This window comes from Hyperoodon ampullatus (assembly GCF_949752795.1).
Source record: "Hyperoodon ampullatus genome assembly, chromosome: 11".
Taxonomy (NCBI): domain Eukaryota; kingdom Metazoa; phylum Chordata; class Mammalia; order Artiodactyla; family Ziphiidae; genus Hyperoodon; species Hyperoodon ampullatus.
The window spans coordinates 65674432-65699355 of NC_136924.1; the positions used below are offsets into that span (position 1 = coordinate 65674432).

Below are 24924 nucleotides of genomic sequence, written 5' to 3' on the forward strand. Positions count from 1 at the left end.
CTTTGGTCCTGGGGAGTCTGCGGACTTGCTCACACAAGCGAGGGCAAAGTTGAAGGTTAAATGCCCATCTTGTCCAGTGAACTCCCCAGAGCCAACTAACTACCAGATAACCATACACTGCACCCCAAGAGGGACTGCTCAGTGAATAGAAACACCCTGTCATGACCCATGAAAGACGTACATATATCATTTCCTACTGAAAACAGTTCAATGAGGCTCACAGTTAACAAAAACGAGTAGTGTCCCACTAAAAACATCCATACTACAAATGACCCCATCACCAACCAAGTTTTTCAAGCACTATTCACAACCACAACAGTGACCCCATGGAATAATAAAGCAAGTGGGTCTACCTGCATAACTCTGTAGCAATGGATTTTGACCTGTGACGTACCCTCATGTCATTGTCATTCTTGAAGTCAAAGAACATAATCCCATGTGTGCTAGAGTTTCCCCCTTTAACCCAAGGCAGCCTCCACTCATTAAAGCTGAGGGCTTATCCTAACACCTGCACTTACCCTTCACGCTGCACTGTAAATGGAAGCTTGATTCCCTGCCCTCCAGCGCCCCACAACTGTAAGTGCCCTGAAGACAGGGGCTTTGCCTCATTCACTACGTCTCCCCAGCACATGCCTGGCGCGTGCAGGCATCCAAGCAGTTGTTGTATCCTGCTCCTCCCATGGCATTTTAGTTAATTTATACCTTACCGTTACCTTGGGTCTCTGACGGTATAATACACACACAATGAATTGTACAAGTTTAACACAAATAAACTTAGGATGGATTGAGACGTATTTATAAATGATCCACCTATAGTCATTATTTCGACTCTATTAAGGATAGCATCAAGGAGAGGAAATGTGCCCAAATAAAACACTGAAGAACTGCAGTTTGAGAGCAGAAAAGAGGCTACACTCTGAACTGGTATGTCACTTAAAAACCTCAACAACATAACTAAGAATTTAAAAATAACCTCAAAGGAACAGAAGGTGCTAAGACAGCACTACAGTCATATCCTACCTGCTTAATACAACCTTTCTTCTTTAGCATGAAATGAGTATTGCTTTCTATGATGAACTTTCTAAAGACAAATATTTGGTATGCTGTTTACTTGTAGGCTTTTTTATGATTCAAATGTGTTTTTCTCCAAGATGAAAGTGGATCATAGTGAGACAGCTATTTCTTCACTGCCTGACAATTTAAGCTGAACTTACTGCAGCTCTTTTAAAACTGACAATGACAAAGTTAAAGTAACAAAGGAGATCACTGGTTTGGGGGCTTTAATGATGACATCCACGCTTCATCAGGTCCATGGGAAAAAATGTTACAACGATGAATAAAGACACCATCACTTATTTTTTTGTTTCTTTGTTTGTTTTTTTTTGCGGTACGCGGGCCTCTCACTGTTGTGGCCTCTCCCGTTGCGGAGCACAGGCTCCGGACGCGCAGGCTCAGCAGCCATGGCTCACGGGCCTAATCGCTCCGCGGCATGTGGGATCTTCCTGGACCGGGGCACAAACCCGTGTCCCCTGCATCGGCAGGCAGACTCTCAACCACTGCGCCACCAGGGAAGCCCAAGACACCATCACTTATTAAACCTAATGTGAATTCCCTTCTCAATGCCCAGTGGTGGCTGAAACTTCCAAAATGTTGATCAAAATAAATTCCCTTGGGCCTGAAGACATAATTTATAGACTACTACATTTCCCAGGAGTCTTGTTTCTCAGGATGGCCATGAACCTGAATGTTAGCCAGTGGGAAGCATACAGATGTGATGTGTGCCTCTTCTAGGCCGGGGCCATAAAAACCTTTCCTGAGGGGTCCCTCCATGCTCTTGTTGGGGAGATGCCCCCAGTGACCTTGGAAGCCAAGTGTAAAGATGACAGACCTCCTTCAGCCTAGGTGCCTGCATGCCTGAAAGAGACAAAGCCACTGCTTTTCTAGGTCGGTGAATTTGAGGGCCTATTGTTTCCACACTCAGCCTACCAGATAGCCCGTCATACAGCAGGAAATATTTGTACCTTTCCCTATACAAAGCATGAGATTAAGCTCTTATAAAAAGAAGGAAAAGGGTTTCCCTGGTGGTGCAGTGGTTGGGAGTCCGCCTGCCGATGCAGGGGACACGGGTTCGTGCCCCGGTCTGGGAAGATCCCACATGCCGCGGAGCGGCTGGGCCCGTGAGCCATGGCCGCTGAGCCTGCGCGTCCAGAGCCTGTGCTCCGCAACGGGAGAGGGCACAGCAGTGAGAGGCCCGCAAACCGCAAAAAAAAAAAATGAAAAAATGAAAACAGTCACAGTATTTTTTAGATACTCCTAAAGTCAAAGAAACCTAGTGCTTAATGGGGACCATGAAAAATCAAATTATTTAGTCCAACATCCTTGCCAGGTACTTATACAGTGATGCACAAATACTTTTCTAAGAGAGAACCTACTGTTTTATGTGTCAGCTCACTGCCCCTCTGGACACCTCTCGCTGAGCTCGTATCGAGTACGGTAACGATAACAGCAGCTCACTGTTAAAATGAGCGGTTACTGCGGCCCCGGCCCTGTGCTAAGAGCCTTCCACTCACCCGCTCATCTAATCCTCACCTGGGAAGTGGATACTCTCACCATCTTCATTTACAGATGACAAAACATGAGATTGGCCAAGATCAGGTACAACGAGAAGTAGCAGAGCCAAGATCCAACCCAGGCAGCCTGCTCTGAACCACCACCCTGTCCTCCTGTGGCTGTCACCTCTGTCCCAGACTCGTGGACAGCAAGCCTTACCACTCTCGCCCATATCTGACAAATACCTAAGGATCTCTTTCACGGCAACACAAGTTATCTTTTCACATGGCTGAAAAAACTCTAGTTTGTTTGAGTTTTGTTTGAGTTTTCTTTTTTTTCAATTTTACTGAAGTATAGTTGATTTACAATGTGTGTTAATTTGTCTGAGTTTTTCTCATTCCTTCAAACATGGCTCCAAACCCCTTCACCACTCAGGTTTCTCTTTGGAGGGCTACTGCTCATTCATGCCTCGGCTGAATTGTGTCACCTAGAGAGGAACTTCATGTGTAAAATGAGACTAATAATAGTACTTCCCCCACAGGGTTGGTGTGAGGATGAGTTAGGTTATTCAGGTAAAGCCCTAGAAACTAGAAACAGTGCTTAGGACAAAGTAAGCCAACCAAAACCATTAGTTATTGTTTGCCTTATACTGCAAATGCTGCAGCCTATGATTACATTAGGTTCTAGTGTCTACATTACACTTCTGACCAGACTGAATTGACTGTCCACTTAAATACATTTTAAAGTTTTTTTTTTTTACCATTGATAAACTAAAACCATTGATAAGCTTCAATCCTTGATTCTGCTATTCTGCTAGATCACCCCGCCCCACCCTCAACAGATGTTACACTTTACCTTGACTGTGGTTAAACTCCCCCCGGTTAGGTTTAGCTCACCTTCCCAGGCACTAAAGGTATTTTTGAATCTTGCTATAGTTCATCTCACTTGGTTTCACATCATCAGCAAATTAGATGGTTAGGTGTTGAAAATTTTGGTGTAGGCTAGAATGGCCCACAGATAAAGCCTTGGGGTTCTCCACTAGAAAGTTCCTTCCTGTCACTGACCCACTGTTTCCTATCTTAGCAGCCAGGGATAGATAAGGTCACTATCTTGACCACAATCATCTCATGCCAATGTTTGTTAAGTGCAAAGACTCCATTTCCACCAAGTCCATGAGACTCCCCAGCCCAGCCCCTCAGTGGGCTAGGAGCAAAGGGAGGTTGTGAAGAGCATACTTGGTTGGGACAGGGAACCACAGCCAGAAATACACTCTCCCAGGGGCCCAACAAGGGACCAAAAGTCCACATAGGAGCACATCTGACCCATTTCAGATAAGGGAGCTATAGCCTGGTGTACAGTGGGATGGGGGCTTCAGAACCTCCCAACAGTCAGCGGGCATCTGAGATGAAGAGCTAGATCATGCAAGAAATCCTTACCCCAGCTTCCACATTTCGAAGAAATGGACCTACGTTCTATAATATCAGGATGGCAAGAAGGAATCTGCAGACAGCTGACGGGGGTGTAGGCGGGGCCCCTCCACCTGTGTGGGATAGCACTGGGGCGGAAACATCGCCATAGAAGCTCCCCTGCGTGTGGTACGTGGCTGCAGTGGAGGCTGATAGATGCTTGACAGTGTTCAAAGTTTGATGCTTTAGGCTCAGGCCAGGAACAGCTATGATTTTTATACCCTGAGGACAGACTGGCTCCTTCCTGGCTCCTCAGACTTTAAAGCAGTGGTTCTTCCATACAGCAAAATCACCTGGAGGGTTGCTCTAACACAGAGCGCTGGGTCCCATCCCTGGGTTTCTGATCTAGTAGGTCAGGGGTAGAGCCCTAGGATTTGCTTTTCTAACAAAAATCTACTTTTTTAACAGTTGCTACTGCTGCTGGTTTGGGGACCACACTTTGAGAACCACTGATTTAGGGCAAGGGGTGGCAGAAAGAAGGTTGAAAACAATCCAAGGGGAAGAGAAAAGGAGGAAATCCAGAGAGAGAAGGGCCTCTTTAGTGCCCTCTGCGTTGACAGCGAGTGGCTTGAAAGGAAAAGTAAAGACTGTTTTGAGCCATCACGTGGTCTCCACATCTTTGCATGTATTTGTGATCATCTGATAGCAATATTTTCTTTCTGCTAGTCCCTTCTGCAGGTTACGGGTATAGCTAAGGGATTATGTAAATATATACTAAAAATATGGGCGGGGTGGGGGTACATGAAGAAAAAGGGCCAAACAACACCTCAACTTTCATAGTAGAGAATGGTGGTAAATTATGGTTTCTTTCTGTTCCATTTTTCAGACATTTGTCAAAGAAAGTGAGAGTTGTGGTGAACTTAATGTAGTCGATGGAAGAAGATCAAATCTATTCTGAACTCAGAGGAAGGCTACTATCAAAGAAACAGCTCCCTGGCAGGTGTGGATAGATGAACCACTTGTTAGCAATAAGCAGTTTCAGAAAGGTTCTGTGCTGGCCATTGATATCCATGCGCATAAAAAGGAATGAACAGTTTTTTGCATTTCCTTGGGTTGGAAGCAGTTACACAGTTTCATTATCTTACCACTAGTAAAGGGGCGAAGTCTGAGATGTGTAATTGGTTTTCAACCTAGAAATGTAAGTCTTGTTTAATACCTAGCTCATATCCGCAAGAAAATTCAGACTTGGCCAGAGGAATTCACCTGTGAATGCATATGGAAAGCTTTAACTTACATGAGGGTAATTCTGAAAAACTGAAAACGAGGAAAACAGAAATAAAAGAAAACCATCCTGGCTGGTAGTACTGGCTTTGTTTTAAGGATGATCTGTGGACCGCTTTTTATAAAAAGCTGCTTCACAGACACATTCAACCTTTGCAACCTTTTCCTAGGAGAATCCTCAAAAAGATGGCCCTGTATTCCTTGGATTCCTGTCACTCATCTTGAAAAAGTCTACATACCCTTGGCTGACAGAGAAATGGTAAGCAAGACAAAATAGGGGTCCGAATTCATGGCAGTTATCATTTATAAGACAGGCATCGAGAAGATCCAGAAAATGCTAATGTTATTTTGATTACCATCAAAATGAAAATGCAAAATTTAATATGTTCTCAGAGAACCCTGGGACCTTTGGAAGGGAATGGCAGCCCTCAGTTTGAGGAAGGGGCATTGCCTATATCATAAATGAATAAATTGGACCACCCAAAGCTTACATGTTTCACAACTGCAGTGCATTTAAAATAGCTTCTAAATGCAACCATCCCCTCAACTATACCCCATAAACCATTTTATGTGAAATTAAAGATGCCATTGATCATAAGGTATGTCATTACTTTACATGCAAACAGTAAAGAAAAAATGTTAGTTAGAAACTGTTCATTTTAGAGACATAAAAATGTGAAAAACAAAAACACTGCGTGAGTCTTAGCATGGATGGGACATCCCAGGGTACAGGGCATTGACTGAGAACTTGGTGCTCTGACTTTCATTCATGAGAGGGATGGCAGCCTTGTTCCTTAGTAGCTGTGGGACCTTGGGCAAATCCCTTCACCTCAATGTGCTTTAGTACATTTACCTGATATTAACAACGCCTCCTTCTCACTAAACTGCTGAGAGAACTAAATATGATTGTCTTTTAGAGTATTTAACATGTACCTTGCACTTATTATCTATCTTATTGCTGCTGTTACTTCAATCTGGCAAGAGTGGAATCATGAACTTAACAAATCTCAAATGGTCTTCTTTACTCTAAATGAGTTCACCTAGTCTCAGTTGCCAAACCTTTAGACACTGTTTGAAATAAGTGGTAATGGCTTTGCCTCCTCAGTGCCTTAGTGCTCCAGAAATAAAATGAAATTATCTTCCAAAATGCAGTCAAAGCATCTTCTTAAACTGAAGAATCACTCAGGGCCCGAAGGAGTGGATAACTCAAATACAACGGGTGACAGTTTACACACTGTTTTGCATGACATCTGCATGCCACCAGTTCATTTCTGCTTGAAGTGAAAAAACCGCCTACCATCTACTTCTTGCCTAGTCCCTTATGATCCCCTAGGTGTTGAGTTGGCTGCTTTTGACTGGGAAAAATAAAGCAACTGGCTGCATCAAGTAGCTCTCTAACGACCCTCTGTGGCTGGTTACCTCGGTTGCGGAGGGGAGGGCAAGGCTGTCCCACGCTGTATCACCTGGCATCACTATGGACCATCCCACACCGAGGGTGGTCCTTGGGTCAGAAACCATAAGCCACATAGAGCATCAGGAAGCTTCTTCTGAATACAACCCCCAAGCACACATGCCCCTGATGGTAAATCACATGATTCACAGCTCACGAAGCAGCTTAAAAAACAGTTCCGAGATTGGTTCAAGATGGTGGAAGAGAAGGACGTGCTCTCACTCCCTGTTGAGAGAGCACCAGAATCACAACTAACCGCTGAACAATCATCAACAGGAAGACACTGGAACTCACCAAAGAAGATACCCCATATACAAAGAAAAAGGAGAAGCCACAATGAGACAGTGGGAGGGGTGCAATCACAATAAAATCAAATCCTGTAACGGCTGGGTGGGTGACTCACAAAATGGAGAACACTTATACCACAGAAGGTTCTGAGCCCCACGTCAGGCTTCCCAACCTGGGGGTCAGGCAACGGGAGGAGGAATTCCTAGAGAATCAGACTTTGAAGCCTAGTGGGATTTGACTGCAGGACTTTGACAGGACTGGGGGAAACAGAGACTCCACTCTTGGAGGGCACACACAAAGTAGTGTGCACATCAGGACCCAGGGGAAGAAGCAATGACCCCATAGGAGACTGAACCAGACCTACCTGCTAGTGTTGGAGGGTCTCCTGCCGAGGCAGGGGGTGGCTGTGTCTCATCGTAAGGACAAGGACACTGGCAGCAGAACTTCTGGGAAGTACTCCTTGCCGAGAGCCCTCCCAGAGTCCACCATTAGCCCCACCAAAGAGCTTGGGTAGGCTCCAGATTTGGGTCACCTCAGGTCAAACAACCAACAGGGAGGGAACTCAGCCCCAGCCATCAGCAGACAAGGGGATTAAAGTTTTACTGAGCTCTGCCCACCAGAGCAACACCCAGCTCTACCCACCACCAGTCCCTCCCATCAGGAAACTTGCACAAACCTCTTAGAAAGCCTCATCCCCCAGAGGGCAGACAGCAGAAGCAAGAAGAAATACAATCCTGCAGCCTCTGGAACAAAAGCCACATTCACAGAAAGATAGACAAGATGGAAAGGCAGAGGGTTATGTACCAGATGAAGGAACAAGATAAAACCCCAGAAAAACAACTAAATGAAGTGGAGATAGGCAACCTTCCAGAAAAAGAATTCAGAATAATGATAGTGAAGATGATGCAGGACCTCGGAAAAAGAATGGAGGCAAAGATCGAGAAGATGCAAGAAATGTTAAACAAAGACGGAGAAGAATTAAAGAACAAAAACCTAGAAGAATTAAAGAACAAACAAACAGAGATGATTAATACAATAACTGAAATGAAGAATACACTGGAAGGAATCAATAGAAGAAAAACTGAGGCAGAAGAACGAATAAGTAACCTGGAAGACAGAATGGTGGAATTCACTGCTGTAGAAAAGAATAAAGAAAAAAGCATGAAAAGCAATGAAGACAGCCTAAGAGACCTCTGGGACAACATTAAACTCAACAACATTTGCATTATAGGGGTCCCAGAAGGAGAAGAGAGAGAGAAAGGACCCGAGAAAATATTTGAAGAGATTATAGTCAAAAACTTCCCTAACCTGGGAAAGGAAATAGCCACCCAAGTCCAGGAAGTGCGGAGACTCCCAGGCAGGATAAACCCAAGGAGAAACACGCCAAAACACACAGTAATCAAACTGACAAAAATTGAAGACAAAGAAAAATTATTGAAAGCAACAAGGGAAAAATGACAAATAACACACAAGTGAACTCCCGGAAGGTTAACAGCTGATTTCTCAGCAGAAACTCTACAAGCCAGAAGGGAGTGGCATGACATATTTAAAGTGATGAAAGGGAAGAGCCTACAGCCAAGATTACTCTACCTGGCAAGGATCACATTCAGATTCGATGGAGAAATCAAAAGTTTACAGACAAGCAAAAGCTAAGAGAATTCAGCACCACCAAACCAGCTCTACAATAAATGCTAAAGGAACTTTTCTAAGTGGGAAACACAAGAGAAGAAAAGGATCTACAAAAACAAACCCATAACAATTAAGAAAATGGTAATAGGAACATACATATCGATAATTACCTTAAACATGAATGGATTAAATGCTCCAACCAAAAGACAATGGCTCACTGAATACACATAAAAACAACACCCATATATATGCTGTCTACAAGAAACCCACATCAGACCTAGGGACACATACAGACTGAAAGTGAGGGGATGGAAAAAGATATTCCAGGCAAATGGAAATCAAAAGAAAGATGGAGTAAAATACTCATATCAGATAAAATAGACTTTAAAATAAAGAATGTTACAAGAGACAAGGAAGGACACTACATAATGCTCAAGGGATCAATCCAAGAAGAAGATATAACAATTATAAATATATATGCACCCAACATAGGAGCACCTCAATACATAAGGCAACTGCTAACAGGTATAAAAGAGGAAATCAACAGTAACACAATAATAGTGGGGGACTTTAACACCTCATTTACACCAATGGACAGATCATCCAAACAGAAAATTAATACGGAAACACAAGCTTTAAATGACACAACAGACCAGAAAGATTTAATTGATATTTATAGGACTTTCCATCCAAAAACAGCAGATTACACTTTCTTCTCAAGTGTGCATGGAACATTCTCCAGGATAGATCAAATCTTCGGTCACAAATCAAGCCTCAGTAAATTTAAGAAAACTGAAATCATATCAAGCATCTTTTCTTTTTTCGCTTTTTTTTTTTTTTTTTTTTTTGTGGTATGTGGGCCTCTCACTGTTGTGGCCTCTCCCGTTGAGGAGCACAGGCTCCAGACGCGCAGGCTCAGTGGCCATGGCTCACGGGCCCAGCCGCTCCGCTGCATGTGGGATCTTCCCGGACTGGGGCACGAACCCGTGTCCCCTACATCGGCAGGCGGACTCTCAACCACTGCGCCACCAGGGAAGCCCCAAGCATCTTTTCTGACCACAACACTATGAGATTAGAAATCAATAACAGGGGAAAAAAATGCAAAAAACACAAACATGTGGAGGCTAAACAATACGTTACTAAATAACCAAGAGATCACTGAAGAAATCAAACAGGAAATCAAAAAATACCTAGAAACAAATGACAACTAAAACACGATGATCCAAAACCTAGGGGATGTAGCAAAAGCAGTTCTAAGCGGGAAGTCAATAGCAATACAAGCCTACCTCAAGAAACAAGAAAACTCTCAAATAAACAATCTAACCTTACACCTAAAGGAACTGGAGAAAGAAGAACAAACAAAACCCAAAGTTAGCAGACGGAAAGAAATCATAAAGATCAGAGCAGAAATAAATGAAATAGAAACAAAGAAAACAATAGCAAAGATCAATAAAACTAAAAGCTGGTTCTTTGAGAAGATAAACAAAATTGATAAACCATTAGCTAGACTCATCAAGGAAAAGAGGGAGAGGACTCACATCAATAAAATTAGAAATGAAAAAGGAGAAGTTACAACAGACACCACAGAAATACAAAGCATCCTAAGAGACTACTACAAGCAACTATGCCAATAAAATGAACAACCTGGTAGAAATGGAGAAATTCTTAGAACGGTATAACCTTCCAAGAGTGAACCAGGAAGAAATAGAAAATATGAACAGATCAATCACAAGTAATGAAACTGAAACTGTAATTTAAAATCTTCCAAAAAACAAAAGGCCAGGACCAGATGGCTTCACAGGTGAATTCTGTAAAACATTTAGAGAGGAGCTAACACCCATCCTTCTCAAACTCTTCCAAAAAATTGCCGAGGAAGGAACACTCCCAAACTCATTCTATGAGGCCATCATCACCCTGATAGCAAAACCAGACAAAGATACTACAAAAAAAGAAAATTACAGACCAATATCACTGATGAACATAGATGCAAAAATCCTCAACAAAATACTAGCAAACAGTATCCAACAACACATTAAAAGGATCATACACCACGATCAAGTGGGATTTATCCCAGGGATGCAAGGATTCTTCAATATATGCAAATCAATCAATGTGATACACCATATTAACAAAGTGAAGAATAAAAACAATATAATCATCTCAAAAGATGCAGGAAAAGCTTTTGACAAAATTCAACACCAATTTACGATGAAAACTCTCCAGAAAGTGGGCATAGAAGGAACCTACCTCAACATAATAAAAGCTATATATGACAAACCCACAGCAAACATCATTCTCAATGGTGAAAAAGTGAAAGCATTTCCTCTAAGATCAGGAAGAAGACAAGGATGTCCATTCTTACCACTCTTATTCAACATAGTTTTGGAAGTCCTAGCCATGGCAGTCAGAGAAGAAAAAGGAATACAAATAGGAAAAGAAGAAGTAAAACTGTGACTGTTTGCAGATGGCATGATACTATACATAGATAATCCTAAGATGCCACCAGAAAACTACTAGAGCTAATTAATGAATCTGGTAAAGTAGCAGGATACAAAATTAATGCACAGAAATCTCTTGCATTCCTATACAGTGATGATGAAAAATCTGAAAGAGAAATTAAGGAAACAACCCCATTTACCACTGCAACAAGAATAAAATACCTAGAAATAAACCTACCTAGGGAGACAAAAGACCTGTATGCAGAAAACTGTAAGACACTGATGAAAGAAATTAAAGATGATACAAACAGATAAAGAGATATATCATGCTCTTGGATTGGAAGAATCAATACTGTGAAAATGACTACACTACCCAAAGCAATCTAAAGATTCAATGCAATCCCTATCAAATTACTAGTGGCCTTTTTACAGAACTAGAAGAAAAAATCTTAAAATTTGTATGGAGACACAAAAGACCCCAAATAGCCAAAGCAATCTTGAGAAAGAAAAACGGAGCTGGAGGAATCAGACTCCCTGACTTAGGACTATACCACAAAGCTACAGTAATCAAGACAATATGGTACTGGCAAAAAAACAGAAATATAGATCAATGGAATAGGATAGAAAGCCCAGAGATAAACCCACGCACCTATGGTCAACTAATCTATGACAAAGGAGGCGAGGATATACAATGGAGAAAAGACAGTCTCTTCAATAAGTAGTTCTGGGAAAACTGGACAGCTACATGCAAAAGAATGCAATTAGAACACTCCCTAACACCATACACAAAAATAAACTCAAAATGGATTAGAAATCTAAATGTAAGACTGGACACTATAAAACTCTTAGAGGAAAACATAGGAAAAACACTCTTTGACATAAATCACAGCAAGATCTTTTTTGGTCCACCTCCTAGAGAAATGGAAATAAAAACAAAAATGAACCAATGGGACCTAATGAAACTTCAAAGCTTTTGCAAAGCAAAGGAAACTACAAACAAGACGAAAAGACAACCCTCAGAATGGGAGAAAATATTTGCAAACGAATCAATGGACAAAGGATTAATCTCCAAAATACATAAACAGCTCATGCAGCTCAACATTAAGAAAACAAACAACCCAATCCAAAAATGGGCAGAAGACCTAAATAGACATTTCTCCAAAGAAGACATACAGATGGCCAAGAATCACATGAAAAGCTGCTCAACATCACTAATTATTAGAGAAATGCAAATCAAAACTACAGTGAGGTATCACCTCACACCAGTTAGAATGGGCATCATCAGAAAATCTACAAACAACAAATGCTGGAGAGGATGTGGAGAAAGAGAACCTTCTTGCACTGTTGGTGGGAATGTAAATTGATACAGCCACTATGGAGAACAGTATGGAGGTTCCTTAAAAAACTAAAAATAGAATTACCATATGACCCAGCAATCCCACTACTGGGCATATACCCAGAGAAAACCATAATTCAAAAAGATACATGCACACCAATGTTCACTGCCACACTATTTACAATAGCCAGGTCATGCAAGCAACCTAAATGCCCATTGACAGATGAATGGATAAAGAAGATGTGGTACATATATACAAAGGAATATTACTCAGCCATAGAAAGGAATGAAATTGGGTCATTTGTAGAGACTGTCATACAGAGTGAAGTAAGTTAGAAAGATAAAAACAAGTATCGTATATTAACGCATATATGTGGAACCTAGAAAAATGGTACAGATGAACTGGTTTGCAGGGCAGAAATAGAGACACAGATGTAGAGAACAAACGTACGGACACCAAGTGGGGGGAAGTGGCGAGGGATGAATTGGGAGATTGGGATTGACATATATACACTGATATGTATAAAATGGATAACTCATAAGAGCCTGCTGTATAAAAAAATAAATAAAATTTTAAAAATTTAAAAATTTAAAAACAAACAAACAGTTCCTGAGCACCAGTAGTTTCCAAATCAAACCAGTGCAAAGGTACTTTTTTCCTAAGTGTAAATAATTATGGGGTAGTGATCCTATGACAAAGATTTGCTTCACTCTCAAAACTGTCAAGATTTAAAGCAAACAGGTGGGCAGCCAATATCTGACAGTAAAGAAGAAAAATTAGCAATTAATCAGGGCTCTGTTGTTAGAATTCTCTGTTGGCCTGACCATTTGTTTAAACTGAGCCCTTGGATTCACGACTACTTGTCCATAAGTCATAATGGACCTACATTTACGTAGGTCTGATAAAAAATCACTTAGTTGCTGTTTCTTGGGAAGAACTGAATATATTTGTAAACACAAACACCTATGTTATTAGTATATAAACTAGGCAATGATCCTACATAAGGTGATATCAAATATGTATTGTTTATACAAGAGCTGAAAATACACTAACTAATAAGTGTCCTACAAGTTATTTTTTGGACAGTGCATACAGTACAAACTCATATTGCTCTTACATTTCTACATGACATATGACCCATAAGTGAACAGCAAACCCAACCCGTCAGCCGTAAAACCCCAAATTCATATCTGGATACTGGGGCCAGAATACTACAAATGTAATTAAGCTGGTTTTAGAGATGCTGTTTTCTCATAAAATAATTTGTGTAGTTGGTGGGGAGGGGGGTGTGCTTTACAGCTTTAATAAGGACAAAAGCACCTGTTAAGCTTTTCAAATTAGGAATAACATGTAAGACATCATACTTATGTGGACACTTAGAAACATAGCAACTTCAGTTACTTGATAATTTCAAAAACTGACTCTAAGAAAGACAAAATAACCAAAAGATCAACCTTTAGAGCACCACTTTACTTTCCAAAAGTGTCACACCTCATAGTGACAATCTTTAGAATGCCAGAATGTTTAGAAATTAATATTTAGTCCAATATCACCATTTTTATAGATGAGGAAATCAAGATCTGGTCTAGACACTGGCACTTAAAAGGGGGTGGGGTGGGACGCAAGGTCCTGGACCGGGCACTGAGCTTCTGGGAAGTAGGGCTGAAGCCCTGGCTGAAGCCCCTCCATCCAGGGGAGGCAGCTCTGTCAGGGAGCTCAGAGCTTTGAAGGAAACTGTGCTCAAAAACGCGGACAGGGCGTTGGGGAGGAGCTGCTTCTCTGAAAGGCATAATCCAACATAAAGATATTCTGGGCATGGAAGTTGGGTTACCTTCCGAGCCTGGGGTCCTCTGGTGAAAGATGCTTCCCTGGGACGAGGGGTGGGAACAAAGCACTCGGCCACCACCTTCATCACTGGAAGGGCCAGGAAAGCAAACTCTTTTCGAAAAACACGGAACCAGACATCAAGACTAAAGGTGAATATGAGTGCCAAAGCTGTTATCATCGATTTGGTTTTACACAGAACAGAAAGGAATCATCCCCTGACTTGCTCATCTGTCTCCAGCAAGCTCAAGATGCAGAAGTGAACAAGGGCTCAGAGGCCAGCTCCTCAGTGTGTATCCTACAAGGCCCTGGGAGATGACGATTCCTATTTTCAAGATGCTCCAACCCTGGGGAGGACAAGAGGGGCAGCAGATGTGCTGGTGATTTTCAGCTTGCCCCCCACCCCCCGGAGATGCAATCTTGGCCTGTGTCTGTGTCCTGGCTGACCAACCTCTCTGACCCTCATTCCAGCCAGGCTCATCCAATGGGAGGCCCTGGTACGAGAAAGCGGGATAGGAAGAAGGAGAAGTCGGAGTATTTCCTCCCATTCTCTCCTGTGGCCCCTGCCTAGGGGCTCTCATCTGTGGCCCCCTCTCCTGGGCTTGGCTGTAGCATTTCCTCCCTGGACCCTACAGGCCTAGGGGGCTTCAATGCCCTCCTGGTCTCAATGCTCCTAGCCGGTCCCCTTTCACTCCTTCATTCAGTTGATCCATGTGAGTTGGAGTCTGTCTCCTGCCAGGACCACTAGGGAATAGAAGCCATGAGATAAACGTGGCATCTTATACTCCCTTCCACTTACTTGGAAAAATTTTATATTGAAACTGAGAGAGCAGACCAGTAATCCACATAAACCTTAAAAATAAACAGACCTTCCAAAAACAGCAATCTTCAAACTCCAAATACTGCTGCGTTGGCAGGTCACAGTCCTTTGGTCTCCAGAATCTTTAGTGGGCAGACAGGGAGAGGATGCTTAACTAGGGTGACTGGAAACTCCCTCAGGCTCTCCTGCTCTCCGGAATTCACTGATTGTCTGAGGGAGTCAGGCAAGGGGAGGGTCCGACCTCACGGAAGGGCTAGACCCCGCAGAGATGTGGAGAAGAGGCATGTGACCCAGAGGAAGAAGCTGGAGGAATGACAGCATCTCTAGACCACAGCCCGTGCAGGGAAATCACTCATCCTCTGAGGACATCATGACTAGAGTCCAGTACTTTGCTTTCAGAATAAAGAGTCGGCCTTTGGCAAAAAGTCCTGCTAGAAGGCCAACATATTTTGTTACTCAAGGGGCAGAGAAATGTATAATACATATTACAACACTTTTCACAAAGTCTGTAATTTAATATAGACTAAATAACACATGTGGCCATACCTAAAGTGAGCACATATCAGTCATTTAAAAGAAGATTAAAACACAAGTCTATCTGATTTCTGGTAATACTGGATAGAGTAAGGGTTAACCACCATCTCTTGCCCCAAATTCCTCTCAGTTGAACCCAGAAGAGAGGAAAACGCAGCCTGTAGGGGCACATGCATAAAATGAGACACTCCTGGGCTTCTGGGAGGGGACACAGGGCAAAGTTACTGCGCAGAAAAGGAACTAGCTGGGGAGTCCTCCCCGGGCCCCTCCAAACACCCATTTCATTCAAATCCCTTTTCTCCCTCCTCGTCTCTCTCACATATTATGTCCCTGCTAATAAGCTTTCATCGAAAATCAGGTTCTGAAGTCAAAAAACATCTGGATACTACTGGTTTAGGTTAAACACAAGTATATATATATATACGTGAACTGCTACTACAGACAAGTAAGGAGAAGACCACCCGTATCTTTTAATACCAGCCTGATGAGTCTTCTTAAATGCACTCTTATCCAGATGTAGAAGGCTTATCTTTCTCAATATCTAATCCCAAGAAGCATTATTTTATTTCTAAGCATTTAATTTTTAAAAAAAGATTAAAAAATTAAAGGAAGGCATTAAACTTTAGAAAGAACCAGAGGGCTAATCTGCTTACCTGCTGTCCCCAGCATTTGCCACGTACAGCTTCCCCAAAAGGCAAACCACAATGAGGGCTGTGCAACCACCAGATATATTGTATGAACTCCTCTCTCGTTCGATTTGTAGGTCCTGGAGAAGAAGACAAAGTTAGTGCTGGACTGTACAGGAATAAAGACTGTCTTAGCCTTGCTCCCTCGACACAGCCCTAAGATCTGAATACGATTCGAAGCAGGGACAAGAAACTCTTTAGTACTGGCTTTCTATCACCTGACAAGCATTTCTGGAGAGGACACTGGCATAAAACTGTCGCCTACCAGACCATCTGCGGACCAGAGACAGGAAACAAGGGAAGGCAAACAGATATAATCAGACAAAAATGAGAAGAATTAAACCAACTGTATTTAATAAATATCATGGCTTACGGAAAATTCAGTCTTTGTATGGACAGCCTGAGCTGCTGTGGAAAACAGATAAGAGAGGCTGATAATGTCGAGTGCTGGGACCTGATCAATGTTTTTAACCCCAAAGTCTCCAATAAATAAATCCCTTTACAGCTAGACGAGACAGGTGACTTGAAGGACTGTGTCCTCAATTCAACTTGGGCAAGAGTCCACCCCCATCTTACTGATCAAAGATAGAAGCTTCTGAACTCTGAACTGACTTCCTCTTCCCAAGGCCACTAATTCACAAGAGGGACACACACGCATAGTATCAGCCAACCGTCAGTGAGCACTTCCTCTATATCAGGCAGTGCGAGAAGCACTTTACACATAGAATCGCATCTCATTCTCACAACTGTAACATTAACCTCACTGTTCAGATGCAGACAAGTGGGGAACTTGCCCATATTTACCCCACTGGAGTTTGGATTCCAATCAGATTCTCCTCCTCTAAAGCCTAGTATTTATTACCTGCCACCTAATGAGGTCTCCGCAAGGAAATTAAAAATAGAACCACATTCCTATGGACAGAGATGCATCATCCTCCAGACAGATGTCTTTGTGAAACGCTGTGTCAGTGACAGAAGCCAGGGTTCCTTGACCTCGAAAAATGAGAGTTGTTAGGAAAATAAACCGAATGCTGGCCAAAATAATGCCAAATGTTCTCATCGCCATCTATTGTTGGGGCCAAGGAAGAAAGGATGAGGGTGGGGTACAGAAGAGGAGGAAATGGTGCTCTGGCTGATTCTGAGGCTGCTGTCGGCTGACCAAGGGCCAGGGCCCGTTTGTGATGCTTAGAAACCCACAGAATTAGAACTCAGCTGCTTCAGCCAGCCTCCTGATGGAAAGCGGAGATAATTCAGTAATCCAGCATTTATCGGCAGCTGCTGTGCTCCAGAGGCCAGAGGCGATAACACAAAGTCAGATAAATCACCAAGGAAAAACTGGAAACAGGAGAAGAGCCTGAGCTTTGAAAACAGATTAAGAACACAGTATTGGTCAAAATGTAAGGAGAGAAAAAGTACAAAGACAAGACCTGGGAGAAACTAACATACTGGGAATGAACTGAGTAAAGGGTAAGGGCCAGGGGGGTGGGGGGTGGAGAAGGCTGAGGAACCATCGGGAGGGGTAAGAATGAGCGTACTATACGGGACGTGATGGTTTAGAAGCAGGTGAAGAAAAATTCCAAAAAGGGGTTGAGTGAATGACAACATCAAGTGCTGCAGACGGGTCAAGCACGAGGACCACCTCCAAAGACCACACTGAATTTTTAAAATGTATTTACAATCTCTGTATAAATTAGCTTAAAGGGGCTGTCATGAGGATTAAATTAGACGGCGTAGATGAGGGGCTTTGGAGACCAGCTAGATTCTCCCCACAGCCTGGATCCCATGACTGAGAGCAGAGACCTTTCTTGCTCACTGCTAGATCCTCAACACCCATATTGGGCCAAGTAAAAGGTAATTTAATAAATGTCTATTCAATGGGCAAATAAAGAAATACATTATAAAACGCCTGGGTTTCCAATTATCTCCCCACCACTTTACCTCTGCCTTAACATGAGACATGTGTTCCACCACTCATAAATGAAAAGCTTACAACGTGCATAAACACTCACTGAGATAATAATTAAGCAGGAACCCAGGCTTCCAATAACACGCAGTCAATTGACAGAAATGAATGAGTGGTTCTTAGAACGCAAGCAGGGATGGCAGGAGGCTGGAGGGTGACGAGGAGGAGGGACACACGTCAGCAGGGAAAGACCGTCACAAGAAAGTGAAAGATGGGAAAGAAAACATCAAGACGTCAGAAGTTCCGTCTGTTGAACCTCCAAACAGTGCATCAAAGCAGACCCAACAACCCTATTCACAAAGGAGTTTGCAGGCAGGTTTATGCAATTTTTTTGCATTTAAATAAATAAAATAAAGTTGATATTATGATAGATACATATTTCATCAAATTAATATAGAAACTGGTATATAAAGCCCACACTCGACACTAACATTTTTAATACACTGGAAAGAACTGCTCTAGCTACAGAAACTATCCTTTCACATCCAGAATCACTATTTGTTTGAATACCTAAAGTCTGAATGAAAGGCAGTTTTGAGTAAAAATCCTTTAAGCACCCAACTGCTTACGGACTGGAGTGTGAATGATGCTTGACAGACTTAAACCATTGGTGAGATCCAAAAAGTAGAGTCCACGTGAAAGAGCCGCCCACGGCAAAGAATTCCTCTGGGACTCAGACAAACGAGTTTATTCTGCATCGTAGGTGCATTACTTATCATGGTTTACATCACCAGAAAATCTGATTATAAAATTATTTCATCCTTTAAAAAAATATCAAGATAGAGAGTTTGACAGTAAGATTTTCTGCTACAGCAGAGTTCACATTTGCCTTTCATTTAGGGGGAAACATTCCAGTTAGCCTGCCCATTGAATGCCTTGTTATGACATTAATAGCGTAAGTCAATATTTTTTCTAATTGACTTCATTGTTTCTTTCATCTTTTCCTACCTTCCCTCTGCAGTTCCCCCAGCATAAGGAATGCAAATTTGGCAACATTTCCACATAAACAGTGGACCAAAGTCTAGCTATTTTTTATACAAGACACTTTGCTAACATGCTCATGCTTTCATCACCTCCCGCCTCTGCGTGCTAATAGACATATGTGTGTGCGCTCAGACGCACACTTTAATTACATGTGTGCTCTCTGGGATCACAGTGAAAGGATTTGAAAGATGTGTTTCCACAGACTTCATCCGCCCTGTAGGATTCACTGACATGAAAATATGCTCTTTTATTTCTTCTTTTAAAACTGGGTGTAACTAGAACATATTCTAAAAATAATTGCTTCCCCCTCCCCTCCCTAGAAGCCAAAATAACACATTTTTTTCCTACACCACCTACTCCTCTTTAAAAGATGTTTCACAAAATCTTAGTACTAAAAGGAACATTAAAGGACCATCTGGGTGGTCCTTTTACTACCAGATCAAGCGTGATAAATGAGGTCAATAAAGATATATTTACTGTTGAATTAACTACCTAATTTCTTCAAACTCTTAACTTTTCCAGTTAGCTTAAGCTTCTCACACTCTACATTTAAAAAAAATTTTTAAATGTATCCCTCAAGAAGTTAGGGTACTGGGCTTCCCTGGTGGCGCAGTGGTTGAGAGTCTGCCTGACAATGCAGGGGACACGGGTTCGAGCCCTGGTCTGGGAGGATCCCACATGCCGCGGAGCAACTAAGCCCGTGCGCCACAGCTACTGAGCCTGCGCGTCTGAAGCCTGTGCTCCTCAACAAGAGAAGGCCGCGGCAGTGAGAGGCCTGTGCACCGCGATGAAGAGTGGCCCCCGCTCGCCGCAACTAGAGAAAGCCCTAGCACAGAAACAAAGACCCAACACAGCCAAAAATAAATAAATAAATTTATTAAAAAAAAAAAAAAAAAGAAGTTAGGGTACTTTTTTCAAAAGATTAAGGAAATCATGGAAAAACTGCCCACTGCTTGTGCTAAACAAAGACCGATTTGGAATATCTCCCCCATTTTAGCTGTCATGAACCTCAAGACATAAGTCTAGAATAAATTACCAGCAAAACACATGCACATACTATCATTCCTTTTCAAGTATGATCTAAAAGGATCAACTTAAGTGACTCAGAAGATTCCATTAACAAGATAATTGATTTATCTGTTCAATCAAGAGTCCCTCTCAAGGCTGCTTTCTACCTAGCAGAACTGATTTACCCTGTGTTGTATCTGTCTAAATATTACATTTAAGCAAGGTTTATCTCTAAATCGAAGAACGGATCCAATTTTTAAGACTTGGGATTGTATTTTGCTCCTTTTTGTTGCAAGGAAGAATGAGAGCAGTGAAGGGAAAAAAGAATGTGTATGAAAGGAGACTAATTCAGCAGGAAAGAACTGCAAGGAAGAAAATATATTTTTCGGGATCACTGTAATTTGGTTCGAAAGTCCCACAGGTGATGCAGCTCCAGGATCATTCTTTGTTTCCTACCAATTTCAGGTGGCAAAAGGAAAGCAATATCAAACACCAGAAGGGAGCGAGTGTTGGGTGGTTTCAATAGGACCTGGCACCTCCCCCTAGCTGGTTTAAAACATGGTTCTGAGCACATTGCTAATAGCGTCAGTCACAAATAATAAGATTCTGCATGGTTTTAGTATCTGGGCCTGATTTCGGTTTATTCTGAGAAGCCAATCTGTCAGCCAGGCAATGGGGAAGGGAAAAACCAGCACTGCCTAATATTGCCACCTGCTGGCTGTTGGTGGAATCACATGCTCATTCCTTGGAAGAACTTCCTGTTCTAAAAACAAAGACAAAACAAAAGCAAAAACAAAAAACCTCTAGCTTAAATACAGACAGACCAACAGGTCCACTTACCATTAATATTCTAATTTTCAAAACCATTAAAATTTATAAACTATATATTAGCTTTGCATTCGTCCTCCTTTTTCACCATCGTGTCACCATATGGTTTTTACCGACAAAGCCAAGCTGAGTGGTATTTCCAACCATTTACTCAGTAACAGTAAGATATATGCTAGTTTTACAAGTTAAAATGTTGCCATTTTTCTCCCTTCATAACAATCAAACCTCCAAAACATTCTTCACTGCTGCGAGGAATCTATACCCACACTGAAAAGGAAATAGCACAGAATTTTGAGATCCTCCTGCCTGTGTCTATAACTCAATTCCTGTAGGTAAAAAGGTCATCACTGCTGACTTGCTTCTGATTCCTAGGAGGGCAAAGGTCTCCTGCAACTATACCAACAATGGAAGTGACTTCTTACATGACTCCCCTGTTTTTGGAGGGTATGGAAGTAGGAAGGAGACTGACATCAGGACTTACAAGACATTTATCTTCTTCGTATCTGTCATCCTGAGCCAAGCAACCACCTAAACGTAATAGGTGACAAAACTTAGCTGCAGAAGTAGGCATTGTTACAAAGTGTACTTGGGAAGCAGAAATGAAGTCAGTCAGAAAGTTCCTGAGATCCTGGTCCTTTTGGAAGCGAGGGTTCATTTTCCATGGTGGACACAGGGGGAGCTGGCCACGCAGCCTTCACTTTGAAGGGAGATCCAAGATGAGATACAACAGGGGACCACAGGGCAGACCCACTTCTGCCAGCATGGATCAGAGGTCCGTGGTCAGAGGTCACCTCCTCACAAGCCACGTACTGTGCCAGGCAACCCCAGGATCAAAGAGAAGAGGAAAAACAGTGCCTTCAAAGAGGCTTACAGTATTTGATGAAACTTACCATCTCCTCTTGTCCACAGCATTTCCCCCCCACTTCTGTTAGTCTTTATTTTTCGACGAGTACCTACTTTTTCCTAGAAATAGGTACTATTTATTCTGGTCTGGTGTTTCTGAATCTTTTTATCTAATTTTCTCTTTCAGATAGATATGAACATTTCACTTAATGTCACGCAGAACATTAAAACAAATGAGATACTATCTATCTCTGTGTTTGTATAATGTGACGACAAATACCCCCAGATACAAAATCCAAACTTTTCCTTCTAGACCCCCATGGTGTCTAGAAGAATGCTGGTTATAAAATATAAGTAATTGAGAAGGGCACTGGTGGGAGGTGGGGAGAGAGGAATGACCTCTGATTCTACTTTGCTGAACTGTCATATATAAGGCAAAACCCCAAAGGAAAGGCAAGCTTTGCCTTTAAAGATATTATAAGTTACATTCTGAATCTCAGGAGGGGTGGCTGCAAAGATGTCATCAGTGTGGGAAATTTGAGGCTTAGGTGCTGGGCATGAGGAATTTTTAGGGATTGAAAGTGCAGGAGAAAGCAAGAGAGCCACAAAACAGAAATGACTGAATCTTATTCAATATTGAGTTTTCCTATTACAGGGGATCAGAATGGCATAAAACCTGCAATACCTAAAGAACACCTAGAAAGTTAGAAAGTAGCTGGCTGTTGTGAGGAAAAAAATTAAGAATGGCCGGGAGATTCCAAACCTGCTCCCCTCGGGAAGGTCTAAGGAGGAACCACCAAGGTCAGGCCAACAGAATAAGGAAATCAGCTGTGTGTTGAGCATTTCAAACCAAAGTTTACCTTTAAACCCTGACTCTCAAAACCCAATAGCGAGAAAGGGAGGAAAGAAAAAGTATTTTTTATGAGTTGACAATGGCCTTCCACAGTATGCTGTATAATTTCTCTGTTGTAAGTTCTGAAGCTCAACCCAAGCTATTTAATGGCTAAGTCAGGCACTTTTCTGTGACGCTGGAGTAGATTTTTCCTGAAGTCCCTGATGAAGCAAAGAAAAAACTAGAGCATCTCTCTATAATTAGGGTAAACATATGACATCATCCAGACAGGGACACTTTTGAGAGTAAAAGGGGACAGTATTAATAACTATTCTGGGCCAACAGGCATCAGCTGGCTCAGTCCCCAGCCATGCAGGAGGTAGGGCCACACTGCCAAGAACCAGGAGAACCAAGGAATGATGAGTGTTCTCACTTAATAAGGCCAAGCACATGGTGCAAAGCCCAGGTAGCAGGCACGCTGGGGGCTAGAGAGACAATCTGGGAAAAATGTTAAGTGTGAAGAAGAAGCTATAGGGTGGGGTGGATTAGAAAAGAACAGAATGGCTTAAGGCCCAAAATTCACATTACGGCACAGCAAGTCATCCACAGGCTGGTTACAGATGGCCCCTCCAAGTCACCTTACAGCATCCCTACCCTTGAAATCTGCATCTAACCACGGCGGACGTCAGCTTGCTGCCTTTGGCCCATCTGGATTCTCTCCGTGATGTGGGTCTTCACACAAACGCTTGTCTCTGCCCAGAGCACTCTCCCAGCTCCCACGTTCTGTCTGCTTTCTTCTTACTCTCTGACAACATTGCTTCTCCACGGAATCCTACTTCATCTCTTTATCAGGTTCCTACCTACTCTGCATTTCTCCTCTCGAGGCCCTTCCCATTTGTATTTTATCTGTTTAATATCTGTCTTTGCCTAATTTCTTCCATGCTCTTTTCCCAGTTAGGCCTGGCCTATAGTTAGTTCTCAACAAATATTTATGGATTGAATGAATTACACAGGAAAGTGAAGTGATCTTTTCGCTGGCAACCAAGTGTCCAAGAAAAATTTCTGGTAATGAATCAGCTAGTGAAAAGTTTTTAAAAATTTAAAAAACAAGAATGGGGCTCTTTACTAAGTCCTTTTCTGAATGAGCCTCTCAAGTACAGTAGTTGCTAGGAACCCTGCACCATTAATGGGCAGAAACAGTCTGAGATCGGTGTGGAGGCTTGACTCAATGTGACACTGGCCTCTAGTGGATGAAGTGGAGAATACAGCAGTTCGAAGTAAAAGATACCTCAAAGTACTAGCAATTACCGAAGGAAATAAAAAAGCCAAAATTTCTTCTGCTTTTTTCACTTCTATCATGTCAGCTGACTTTTTCTCCCATTAGGGGCACGGTCCACTGTCAAATTTTTACCTCAATTAAATATTTACCTTTCTGAGCATCCATGTTTAGAAACAGCTATTCACATCAGAGCTTCCATGATAGAGGGAGATTTTTATACCAAGCCCAAGGAGGAGTCAATTTTACTACCTTGATTCCTTTTTTTCCTAAATAATCTTTTCTTGCTTCCTCGTGTTTTTCTTGGGATTGAAGGCTACCAGATACTCCTGAGATGGAGGTGCATTTTAAACCACCTGCTACTCAAAGGGTAAATATGTGACAAGGAGAGAAACGTTGGAACCAAAGAAGAAATGAGTTAAAGTGAGGAGAGACTGCAAATTAGAGGCATGAGTATAGGAACAATTTTTTGCCTTGTAAACAAATCAGATGACGCTGTTTAATATTATTTACTTTTCTCCTCTCATTAGCACTCAATCTGATATTGTGAGATCCTGGAATGTGCACGGTGTGTACATTCAATTCTGCAGAGATGCTTCTAGCTGCTCTTGCTCTACCTAAGAGCCTGTCATCTTTTTTTTTTTTTTTTTGCGGTACGCGGGCCTCTCACCACTGTGGCCTCTCCCGTCGCGGAGCACAGGCTCCGGACGCGCAGGCTCAGCGGCCATGGCTCACGGGCCCAGCCGCTCCACGGCATGCGGAACCCTCCTGGACAGGGGCACGAACCCGCATCCCCCGCATTGGCAGGCGGACTCTCAACCACTGCGCCACCAGGGAAGCCCTTGTCATCACTTTTTAATCTCCAGGTTTTAAGGACACTACTGCCCACTCACCTTACTCTAGTCCTTATAACATCTTTACATATCTCCTACTGTATCTGCATGCAG

At 42.4% G+C, this 24924-nt stretch overlaps 1 protein-coding gene across 1 annotated transcript in view; it reads right to left on the reverse strand.

Moving 5' to 3' along the window:
• PPM1H (protein phosphatase, Mg2+/Mn2+ dependent 1H) overlaps positions 1–24924 on the reverse strand; it is a gene marked incomplete at its 5' end in the record, with an annotated part of 269728 nt that overhangs the window by 114930 nt on the left and 129874 nt on the right. Inside the window, one exon of the mRNA XM_079714727.1 lies at positions 16211–16323. Coding sequence (XP_079570853.1) covers positions 16211–16323 — 113 coding nt within the window. The remainder of the gene's footprint in view (positions 1–16210; positions 16324–24924) is intronic.